Source organism: Pollachius pollachius (genome assembly GCF_949987615.1).
Source record: "Pollachius pollachius genome assembly, chromosome: 3".
Taxonomy (NCBI): Eukaryota; Metazoa; Chordata; class Actinopteri; order Gadiformes; family Gadidae; genus Pollachius; species Pollachius pollachius.
The window spans coordinates 49,442,214-49,453,751 of NC_136936.1; the positions used below are offsets into that span (position 1 = coordinate 49,442,214).

Genomic DNA, 11,538 nt, shown 5'->3' on the forward strand with positions numbered 1-11,538 from the left:
AAGGTTATTTAATCAACAGGTAGGCTATGGCAATGGTAGGCTGTAGGCCTGCAAAAGAACACCGATTTAGACCAGAAGCAGTTCTAACAAATCTATTTGGGGTTTCAATAGTGAGGATTTATTCATGTCAGCTGTCAGACAGCGGCCTAAATGTTTACTCTGCAACCTTGATTATTCGTCAAGGTTGAAGAGGTGAGTATAAAAACAGATCTTTGGTCAACCAACGTGAAGGCCCATACCTTTCCCTTTTCTCATCTGTTTTACTTATCGATGAAAGGAGATAAGTTGCCCATCCGAGCATAATTATCCGAGGTCTACAAAGGCCCGGTGCTCTGTCTTTTGTTATACCAGTCTCACCATGTACAGTTTGAATTACAACAGCTTTGACTTGTGAGGAGGAGGAGGGCGGTGGAAAATACACTCCTAATGTTGAAAGCCTTCTACAAAATGAATAAAAACGAGATGAAACAAAATACGGCCTTTCAAGTGTTTTAAGTGTTGTGTTTCTGCACCACCACAACAGGGCCATGGAGTCCTAAGCCTTCTGGCTGATGCTCTGGAACAGTCTGCTACCCAGCGCCTGTGAGGTGGCACTGTGGCTCCCCAAATAAAGTTCTGTGATACACTCAGACTGTAATTGACGGTAGTCAGTGCATTACAGAACTTTGTTTTGGGAGTAAAGTACTAACTGGGAACCGACCGGCTGGCTGGAGTTTGTATGATTGTCTCCCCCAGATGGGACACCGATGATTTAACATGCCTTTGTGTTTTTTTGTTTTTTTTTAAATAAACGTTTGTTCTTGATGCATTGCTGTTGTTTGAAGTCTTTTATTAAACTGGTCCATTAATAATGTACTGGTCATTATGTGTGGCTTGTGATGGCTATAAGTCAGTGGTATCATTAAGAATGAGTGCCATATGGAAACGGTCACACTTGTCGTGGGTGTCTCGTGGAGGAGAGGCAGAAAGGCAAACTTAAAAGTAAAATGGCTTCAGGCGAAGGGTTGCCAGGTATTCTACAAAGTGGAGTAGGTTTTCCCCAAAAACATAGGCTGTGAAGTTTTTTTTTTTAACTACCAAGGCAGGCAGAGTAGGTTTTTTTTTTTTTTCTTGGTTCATTTGAGTTGCTACTTTCACAAATGTATTGAGTAGTCAAGGCTGTACTATATGCAAAGGCTGGGGTATCAAATCGACAAATTTGAAAAGTTACAACTTAATGTATAGCTGGTACCTTAGCAAAGTGCCAAGTGTCACTTCACATCGCAATGCATGATGGGAGGCGCTGACCTCACATCCTACCAACATCCAATTCCAGGCGTTACGTCGTGAGATGAGAACGCCTGGAATGCGATGCTCCAAATTAGCGTTATTGGCGAGAGTGGGAGGGACTTTCAGTTACAGAGGTAGGGGCAATAGCAAGGGAGGGACTTTCGACCTACTTCGATATCGCCTGTTTAATTTTTCTGGAATTGCTTTATCAAAAAGTGTTTTCTCCTTGCATTATTGTTCTTGACATGTTCTATTCACCCTCACTCTTGGAACTTTTAACTGGCGTCCACAGCTCACAAGAAATAAAATACCGGAAGTTGTATTGTGGTAGACCGGTATAACGTTACAATCCGGGTCCCTCACTCAGTCAACATCCCACTGTATGTGCGCCGATCTGAGCCAGCCGCCGCCGCTCCCTCCTCTCACAAATACGGAAGCAGCATGGCGTCGGACGGCAGCAGCAACAGCAGCGGCATCCCCGACAGGCAACAAATCGCCCGGCAACGACTGAGGATAATCACCGGTCATCTCCAGAAACCCCTGGACCCCTCAGACGGGGACGTCAGCGCCCGGGAGTGCAGCGCTCCGGACAAGCAGCCCGGCGACACGACCACCAAATCGGTTCCGAGGCGGAGGTGAGCTGCGACCCACCGGTCTCACCGCTGGATGGGCGGAGGGTCCTTCCTTCCGTGGGGGTTCTCGAGCGGGACTTGTGCTCCAGGATCCACGATACAATCGCGCAAACCCCACAGAGATTCGTTGTGTCTGTGATTTGTTGTGGTGTTGGTTGCTTGGCAGTATTGTGGTGCAGCTGTCTGAGCCCCGGAGGGGAATAATGGCTCGCTATACTGGTGGGTGCGGTTGGATTCCTTAGGTCTGGTGGTATCGCGGTAGGGGGTTCAGGTGATAGCATTCACCAGGTGAATCGTAGTTCATTTGAGAGCTGTGCGGAATATTATGAAGGCGTGAATGGTAACGCGCTGTTTGACGTGAGAGTGCCTGGCTTTGGTTTGGGTTTTCGCTTTCGGATTGGTTTGTTATCAAGCGGATGATGTATACACGATATGCTTCTCTACACATACGTTGATGCATGACTAATGCAGTTACAATGTGTTTATTATGGGATGCTTTGCAGTTTCACCCTCTTTGGTTGTCAAACGTGTTTGCGTGTTGGGACTCATTGCGTCTCTTTGCGTCGCAGTATCGGGTCGTTTGTGAAGTAAATGTTGTCTATGGACCGTGTTGGTGTGTTTCGCGGATGTTTTGACGTATTGCGTATTAACCATAACTTAATTCGTGCAATTCGCAACCGTTGCGATGGATGTCAAACTTTTGCGACTCCTGTTGTGATCTGATTGGCTGAGACGAGCAGTGGTCTGACTTTCCACCCATGAGGGGCTGGATCAGTTCTGACTGGGAGCAAATGTGTGCTGACATCTAGTGTCAGACTGGGAACAACAGCTTTCCAGGACATATCCAGATTTTATACAATACACAATGATGTAATTTTACATTTCTTCATGTAACATTACATGACATGACATGAGGATTAGTTCCTTCGGCATGTTGCGTCTTGGATGACATTGGGGTCCCAGCAGAAGGCACACAAACTTTCTGCCTCAGGGTTTGTTTACATATTTGAACCCGGCTGAAACAATGGGCTCACTTATCAGCGATGACTGATAAGTTACGTGAAAACATTCACAAGGTTGGTTTTGTTGTAATCCTAAATATGAAGAAACTATAGGAATTGGACTATAAGAATTTGACAGATATGCTACGTCTGCGGACAGGACAACAAGTGGCCATTGTGTGGCTGTCAGTAGGAACAGCAGAGTTGTGTTTGTGTTCAGCCGTTCTCTCTGTTTGTAATAGAGATTAGTTGTGTTGAGGCTCGTCCATTCTGTCTGTTTGTAATAGAGCTGTAATGTGTGTAGTTTGGTTTCATTGGTTGTTGTTCATTTATTGTCTTGCCACATAGAAATGCTTCCAAAGATTATCCAGCCATGTTATAATCACCTTAGAAACCTTACAACCGTTACACAAGCTTCTATCATACATCTTTAAACCTGTTTCTAGTCGTACTGGTTCAGTCTAGATTTCAGTATGATAAGCTTTTGGTATTTTTAAACAATTGCAATGGTTTGCTGGGCTAAACATAATTTAGTCACAAGTATGTTTGTTATTAGTGTGCTTTCATATGTCCTTGAGACTGTACAATACAAGCCAGTTTGTAGTGCTTTGAGAAGTGTGTTACCTATGTTTCCAGCCGTTAAACACAGATCTCTGCTGTTCCATAGCATACTCTTGGTAACCTTTCACCTACGATGCGGAAGTGAGTCACACCTTCCCTGCACCTAAAGTTTTGCAACTGTTACGGCTATGTGTATGTAATTGTCCCTCTATCATACATAGCTTCAGGATATGTGTTGCCGGTGACGGGCCTAGTTCATGCGTTTTCTTTAAAGACTAATTATACTTTATTAATCCTGAGCAGGGAATCTGTGAATACCTTAATGCTTAATTTGATGTAAATCGATATGATAGAAAAGGGGAAACTAGACTTTCCTTTATAGGTGGGCTTTGTTGATCGATTCTCAGTCAGTTGCCAACTAAACTAAGCACATTTGAGGAGGCAGTTAAAGAAAACGCAATGTCCATACCTGCTCCTTTATTTGAGTATGTGAATGAAGTGCAACTGTTACGTTTAGAAGGGAGAGCTTCTATCATACACCTTTAAACAGGTTTCTTCCTCCCTGTTTGTTTAAATTGTGTAGTCATACTGGTCCAGTATAGATTTCGGTGTGATAAGCTATTGGTATTTCTAAAGAAGTTGCAATGAATTGCTGTGACATGCATGCATATGTATGTATGTATGTATGTATGTATGTATGTATGTATGTATGTATGTATGTATGTATGTATGTATGTATGTATGTATGTATGTATGTAACACAGATCTACGCTGTCCGATAGCATCCTCCTTGTAACCTCTCCCTCACGATGGGGAAGTGAGTCATGCTTCCCCTTCCAGTAACTGTTTTGCAACAGTAACCACTATTTTGTAATCCAAATGTCCCACTATCTGAAATAGCTACATGAATATATGTTTCAGGGGATACTACTTTATTTGAGTGCTAACATAATTTCCTCTCAGATCCCAGTGTTACTGAGTGGTACTAACCTTGAACAAGGTTGAAATTAAAAAAATATCCTTGGGCAACTTTTAATGTGTAAATGTGACTTCTTAAAATCACTGTCCTTTCTCGTTTTAATCATTGTGACTTTATCACTTTAACGCGTGCTAATCTGTTCTCTTAAATTCATCTCTCCAGGCAGGATGTGATGAAGTGGAATGGCTGGGGCTACAGTGACTCCAGGTTCCACTTCAACAAGAAAGGCCAAGCAGAGTTCACCGGCAAAAGGTACACAGAGATATCTCAGTCGATTCCTGAAGGGCTTAAATGTTAGAATGCATCCTTGGAGTTTTTGGTGGCGATTCTCTGCCATATCGAGAGGACTCAAGAGATTTATATTGCTGTCAAATCCTTAATCAACGCAGGAAGTATAAGGGGTGTCGTTGGTTGTTTACACAGACCACCTTTACATTTTTATCCCTCCTATAGCGCTGTATACTTTCACCCCTCCACAATATGAAGCTACTGCCATCTAGTGGGTAACATTTGAATTGCTCGTCCATCCACAAAGGTCTGGGCTTTGAATTTCCTGTAACTTAGGAATTTTGTTACGCTTATTCATAGCTACTCTTGTTTCGAAGGCTATGATTAGCGCATGATACCACCTGAAAGAAGAAGGTGATTCTTTAGTGGTCGAATGTAGTTAAATTCTTTGACGAAAACAAAGTGTGGCTCCTCTCTCTGCATCCCCTGCTCTATTCCGCCGTCCTGGTTTCCCAAAACAACGGCAGAGACTTTGCCGTGCCCTCGCTCTGTAATCACAACGTGTGACCTTAGTGCAGACGGCCTTGGATGCCAGACAAGTAAACAAGAGGTACGAAGTGCGTATTTGGTGCGTCAAGCTGCCATTTCAGCTGAAAAGACGGGCCTCAAACACCGCTGGGTTTGTTGGCCGTTTTCTCGACGGAAAGTCTGGGTGGGCCGCATGCAATAACAGCGGCCCGGATTGAATGAAGGAATAAAAACTCCCCTCCTCCTCCTTCTCCTTCTCCTCCATCTCCCGATGCGATAGAGGCTTTTTCATTAAAGAATGTGTTCCTCCGTCCCGGACACAAAGGCCGGCCACTGTCCCCCGATGCCCGGCCCAGCCTGTGCCAGCAGCTCAATTATACAGGGCCTGGCTGGAGCCATCGCACGGACGGCGCTGTCGACCACAGCCTGGCGTGCTCTGATAACGTCCTTGGGCTTCGGCTCCCACACTCTGTTCCTATTACCCAGCCTGGGCTCCAGCTTGCGAGCGAGCCCGCTTCAGAAGGGGCCATTGGGAGGATTCATAAGAGGCTTTCCTCAGGCTGGGAGCCGGGCCCGACCGAAGGCTGGGCTGCTGGGTTTGTAATTCCTATTAACGGCGTGTGTTATTAACCTCGTGTTGCCTCTGTTCCAGGTATAAGCTAAGCGGGATGATTATGCCAAGTTTGAAAGAGTGGTTCGAATCAACGTTCGGAGCCAACGTCCAGCATAAAAGCTTTGCATCAGTGAGTGCTTGTTCCTTTCCCACATGCTTGTTGTTGTTGTTCTTCTGAACGACGTGTTCAGTGCACACGTCTCCCCACCCCTCACACCACTGCCTTTCCTGTATTCATTTCCATTCACATTTACATTTAGGTAATGTAGCAGAGGCTTTTATCCAAAGCGACTTACAATAATAACAAAAAAATGTTATGTTAACCCATTCCCTGTATGCCACAAAGATAGCTTGGATAAGATGCTACATGATGCTAAGTGCTATTTGTGAGTGCCAGGGCGTACAACATACAATAAGTGTGTATATTAAGCTTCAGGAGGTACACCATACAATCAGTACGGGTGGGGCTGGGGGGTAAGGCCGAAGACTATGCAGAGTTTAGGTGAACTCTGAACAAGGGGTTATTCTTGAGTGGGTACAGTAACCAGTATACAGTAACACGTGAGTATTCATCTAACTGACGCGTTCTTCCAGCCGGTCCCGAGCCCCGGGTCGGTGAAGCCCCCCACCCTGAACCAGGCCTTCGTGGAGGGGGTCCAGTCCACGGGGGTGCCCTTCTCCTCGGACGCAGAGGACCGGGTCTTCCGGGGCCACGGTGAGACCGGCAGGGGCCCGTTAAATACCCCGACTACAGTGCAGCGTTGTCGCTCTCGCTGGTGTCTCTCTTTCAGCTTCTTTGGTTCCTCTGTGGTAACCTTTGTTCTCGAACCTGTGTTCTCTCTCCAGGGCACTGCCTGCACGAGATCTTCGCCCTCCGAGAGGGAAGGGTGGGACGGGTGCCTGACATGGTGGTGTGGCCGAGTGAGTCGGAGGAGGGTGGTGTGGAAAAATGACGTCTCTGTCTCTTTAAAAAAAATTTTTTTTTTTTTAAAAAAATGTTTTACATGGTTACTTTCTTCTCCTCTCACGCGGCACAGCACGCCGCTCCACCTGCTCCACCCGCCCCCACGCACACGCACGTCTCCCAGGCGGCGGGTGTGATTTAAAGGGTTAATCTGTGCAGAGGCGAGGGGGGTTTTAATATGCATGAGAGCAGGATTAATAAGAGGCGTCGGGGGGAGGCTTGGCCGACACCAGATACTCCGCGCCGGGCCAGGAGAGATCAACCATGAATTATGGGCGTGAGATTGGTTCGCCCGCCGCTGTTAGAGACTGCTGCTGCTGTTTTTTTTTTTTCCTAATCGTAAATGAGTGGAGGTTGATGGCCGGGAGTTGATTAGCAGGACTCTCAGCAGAGGCTGGCGGATCCGCAGGCCGGAACTGTAAACATCATTCGGAACAACAATGAATTCCGATTGTTAATGTTTTTAAGATGTTGTCCAAACCGCTCTTTTTTTTTTTTTTTTGCTTCCAGCGAAACTCAAACAAACTCAACGAAAAACCAAGTTATACTCTAACCGTGTGACTGTTTAACTATCTGATAAATCTCGGCGGATCTCGTGGCCGTGCTGCATTCCTTGGGTCTGCTGCTGCAGGGAAGGTTAATGGGGGAAATTGAAGTTTAACCCACTGAGCAGTAGGCACCACACCGGAGACTCACTGCCCCTGCTGCGTTTAATATTTCTAATGAATGATCTACATCCCAGTAGCTCCTCCTGGCCTATAGGAGGGTACTTCAACTCGGGTATCACGCTAGATCAGGGCTTGGGAACCTCTGGCCCCAGACCGTTGGACCCGGGCTACGAGGCAGTACATAAAAACACACACAAAATTAATCAGGAAAAGTAATTTAGAGAGAGCAATTAATTCCCCCCGGATATAACGGGCGGATTTCTGTCTTTGACGCTTAGCCTTTGGTTTTATTTGATGAATAAATTTACACATGAACCCAACACAAGCGTTACTGTCATCAAGTGACTCATCTAGTGGCTAGTAGCACTGTGTTCTGTAGGGCCGAAGCCTTTGCGCCAAATCAGCAAAACGTTTTTTTAAGAAAAGAGGCGCATTCCTCGGCGAGCTCCTGAAGCGCCCTGGGTCGGCCGAGCGGATCCATGTGGGCGGCCACCGACGCTAGAGAGAGAGAAGGGACGTGGGAGCCGAGATTGGCCCCAGCGGAGTCCCATCGGTCCAGGGCATGCCACCTCGCAGTCACAAAGACGCTGGCTTCATGCTCCCTGGCTCTGTTTCAGAGCCCAGAAATGCCCCCAGGCAGACAAGAGGCAGCTTCAGCCAAACCGCAGCTCCCCCACCCCAGCAGGGCAGGGCGACTTTCCTCCAAGTCGCCCTGCCCTGATGGCAGCGCAGGCCCTATGGATGTATTTATAGTCCATACTGGAGCCCAGGGCCGGTCTGTCCTTGGGTTTCTCTCCGCTGCAACAGGTGTACACCGTGTGCTGTGATTCAGGGCTGTTTCCATTTAATCGCTATTGCACAATGAAAAATGATAGCGATGGCTATTTTCTTTAATGATGTGTCTCATTGTCACGGTGGGTCTCTTTGCACTTTGCAGACTGCCACGACGACGTGGTGGACATCGTAGGGCTGGCGTGCAAGCACAATGTTTGTTTAATACCATATGGTGGTGAGTAGTTGTCTATTGCGCTTGCTATTGCTTGTCTTTTAAATCGTTAAGAATTTGGAATTGACACATGCTGTTAGGTATGTCTGTGTGTGTGTGTGTGTGTGTGTGTGTGTCTCTTTAAATTTCACTGGCTCATAATGTCGAGTATGCAGTTAATTCCTTTACTTATAAGATCATAAATATCCCTCTGGATAAGTGGGTGTGCTACCTGCTATGCTGAACAGGGCGGGGCTACCTACCCACGAAATGAAGCCCTCAGGGCGAATGTGGTGAAGGAATAAAAGCAACAAAGAGAGGAACAGGTTCATAAAGCAGACACAATGGAGGGAATGGCTGCCAGTGAATAGCAGGCAGATCAAACCCTACGCCGTGAGATGGCTGGCTTCCCATTCCTCCGACACTGCCCATCTCACCGGCCCTCTCCTTCGCTCCTCTGCCTAGAATCCGGCCTCTACATCCCAATAATATATGGTCATATACCTGGATAGATTATTTGGAGAATGTTTAGTGGCCGCTTTGTCTTGTCTGTGCTGCTGTGGGTGCTCCTGTAGTCTGTATATCATCATAAATGCATCACCATATATTTGGATGTAGAACGCGCGGGATGTTTAGTGGCTGCTTTGTCTTGTCTGCCGTCAACCTCGGTCCGTGCCTGTGTTGTTTTGTTCTCCCTTCGTCATCCTAATTATATCATACATTATAGATGTATCACTTGGAGGAGGTTTATTAACTGCGTTGCCTTAGCCTGCTGCTAATGTTGGTGGTGTGATGTTGTGTCCGTCGTGTACATCATCATAAACACCGTAAACATAACTCATCGTATATCTGGGGGTGTAATCCCCAGCGTTTAGCGACTGCTTTGTCCTGTCTGCTGTCGATGTGGTCTGATGTTGCGCTGTTGCCTCGCCCAGGTGGGACCAGTGTCTCCAGCGCTCTGGAGTGCCCCCTGGAGGAGACGCGCTCCATCGTATCCCTGGATACCTCTCAGATGGTAAGCAGTCGTCCGTCCGTCCCCTCCCCCCTCCCGGGGTCTCTACCCTCTGGTACTCCCCTGATCTACTCACCACCTGCTTGAAGATGATAGAGTGGTTTGAAGATCACTCTTCATCACTACATCACAACGCCAAAATCGCAATGACGGAGTGTGAATCATCGTGTCTGTGTTCTTGTTTCTTTTCGCTTACTGTTCGATAAGCGATCGTGAAAGTCTTTGTCGTTACGCGGGGATGTTTGCTGTGCTCCAAACGTTTGTGTCGTGACAGACGTGGCGAAGCAAAGTTGTCACTCACCCAAATTACGGTTTAAACCTAAATCAGGGTTTACCTCCGTTGACGTGGGATTCGAAACCTCCCATGATGCAATGCCCTGCCCTCTGAGCACACCCGCTGCTGCTCAGCCCTGGTTACACTGAGCGTATCACGATGCCACACGGCGACATCGTGATACGCCAGTATTTCTTCATACTAATGAATCGCAATTTCATTTTACACCGAAACCGGGATATGCTCTTTGGGTAATCGGCCAATCACGTCGACGACCAATTAGAAACAGGAACGCGCGTTTCCCTCCCGAGACGAGGCCGTGTCCCGGCCTCCCGGTCCGTTTGAAGTGAGGCCTGTCCATCGATTTGGATTTATGAGCCATCTGGAATCCGCCAGTCCACCATTTTGGCGTGGATCCGACACGGACGCCGTTACCGTGTGGCGGGGGTCAGGAGGTCGGAGAGGAGGGGGTTCCAGGGCCGAAGGAGGGGAGGGGTGGTGCAGGGGGTGGGGGTCGGGGGAGCAGATGAAAGGAGCGGCTTGGCAGGAAAAGCAGATCTTTTATGGCCTTCTGGAGAGTTATTGATTCCAGGTGTGGGGGGGAGGGGAGCTTCCCCCCCCCCCCCCGCTGTTAAAGGGGGGGGGTTGTGTGTCGGGTTGAATGGTACATGACTGTTAACCTTAAGGGACCGGGGTTACTTGTGTTAGCTAGCCTTAACCTTGCACCCCCCCCCCCCCCCCCCCCCCCCCCCCCCCCCCCCCCCCCACTCTCTCCGTGTTCCCCCGACATGTCCGTCCGTCTCCGTGAGGTAAAGCTCCTCCTATCCCAGGATCACTGTTTGATTATCAACAAACTACGACCTACCCTTCGTCGCTGACCTTGCGGAGGGAAAGCCGTGTGTGTAAATACAAGCGCCCCCCCGCTCTCTCTATCTCTCTCTCTCTCTCTCTCTCTCTTGGAAAGAATCCTCCCTTTTCACGACGCCACATCAAAAATCTTCGATTTTATACGGGCCGATTAAGCCGAACGTAATCAGCGGAAAGTCTTTTCTATTTATATTTTTTGTTGCAAAACTCCTAAAATCGCAAACGAGTTTTTCTTCCTCGGATACCGCCCATGGTCGGTTTAAGAGGGTTTCTCCCCCCCCCCCCCCTCGTGTCCCACGGCATAAACAATGTTGGCTGAATCTCTCGTAATCAAAGTTTATGAGCCACCAGACATGTCTTTGTTGTTTTGTTTTGTTGCTCTGCAGAACCGCATATTGTGGATTGATGAGAAGAACTTAACCGCCCACGTTGAGGCCGGCATCGTTGGCCAGGACCTGGAGAGACTGGTGAGTAGTTTACGTTTACTATGGTAGCCGCCGTCGTTATAAAACGCTCAATGTTCAAACGTTTACGTCAAAGGGAGAGGCTAAACCCGCCCGACGTTCTGCCTGTATGGCGTTTCTCGGTTAACTATATCCCCAGGTTTCGCCCGGTCCGTTATGTCAGGTCTGTGTGTGTGTGTGTGTGTGTCTGTGTGTGGGTTCACAGCGACCGCCTGCAGTTTGAAGTTAAACAGAAGGAGAGCATTAAAGAGCAGAGATTAGTGATGGAGGCAGCCGATGCGAGCAGATGGCACCATCACGCTAATTCAGAAAAATGGAGACAGAGCCGGCGTCTGATGTAGAGGAATGCATGAGCTGCATTTCAATCAGACATACCTCTGCTGCTGGAGGGGGGGGGAGCTTTGACAGAGCAGATGGGCGTGTGTTAAAAAGTGCCTTACAGGGGATTGGTGTCATAAAACACAGACTGACATTATACTCCCTGTCACACAAA

At 47.8% G+C, this 11,538-nt stretch overlaps 1 protein-coding gene across 1 annotated transcript in view; it reads left to right on the forward strand.

The window, feature by feature from the left end:
• Nucleotides 1-1,710: 1,710 nt before the first annotated feature.
• agps (alkylglycerone phosphate synthase) overlaps nt 1,711-11,538 on the forward strand; it is a gene marked incomplete at its 5' end in the record, with an annotated part of 16,346 nt that continues 6,518 nt past the window's right edge. Inside the window, 8 exon segments of the mRNA XM_079731953.1 lie at nt 1,711-1,904; nt 4,605-4,694; nt 5,851-5,941; nt 6,406-6,526; nt 6,658-6,732; nt 8,381-8,452; nt 9,364-9,443; nt 10,968-11,048. Of these exon segments, the coding sequence (XP_079588079.1) occupies nt 1,711-1,904; nt 4,605-4,694; nt 5,851-5,941; nt 6,406-6,526; nt 6,658-6,732; nt 8,381-8,452; nt 9,364-9,443; nt 10,968-11,048 (804 nt within the window).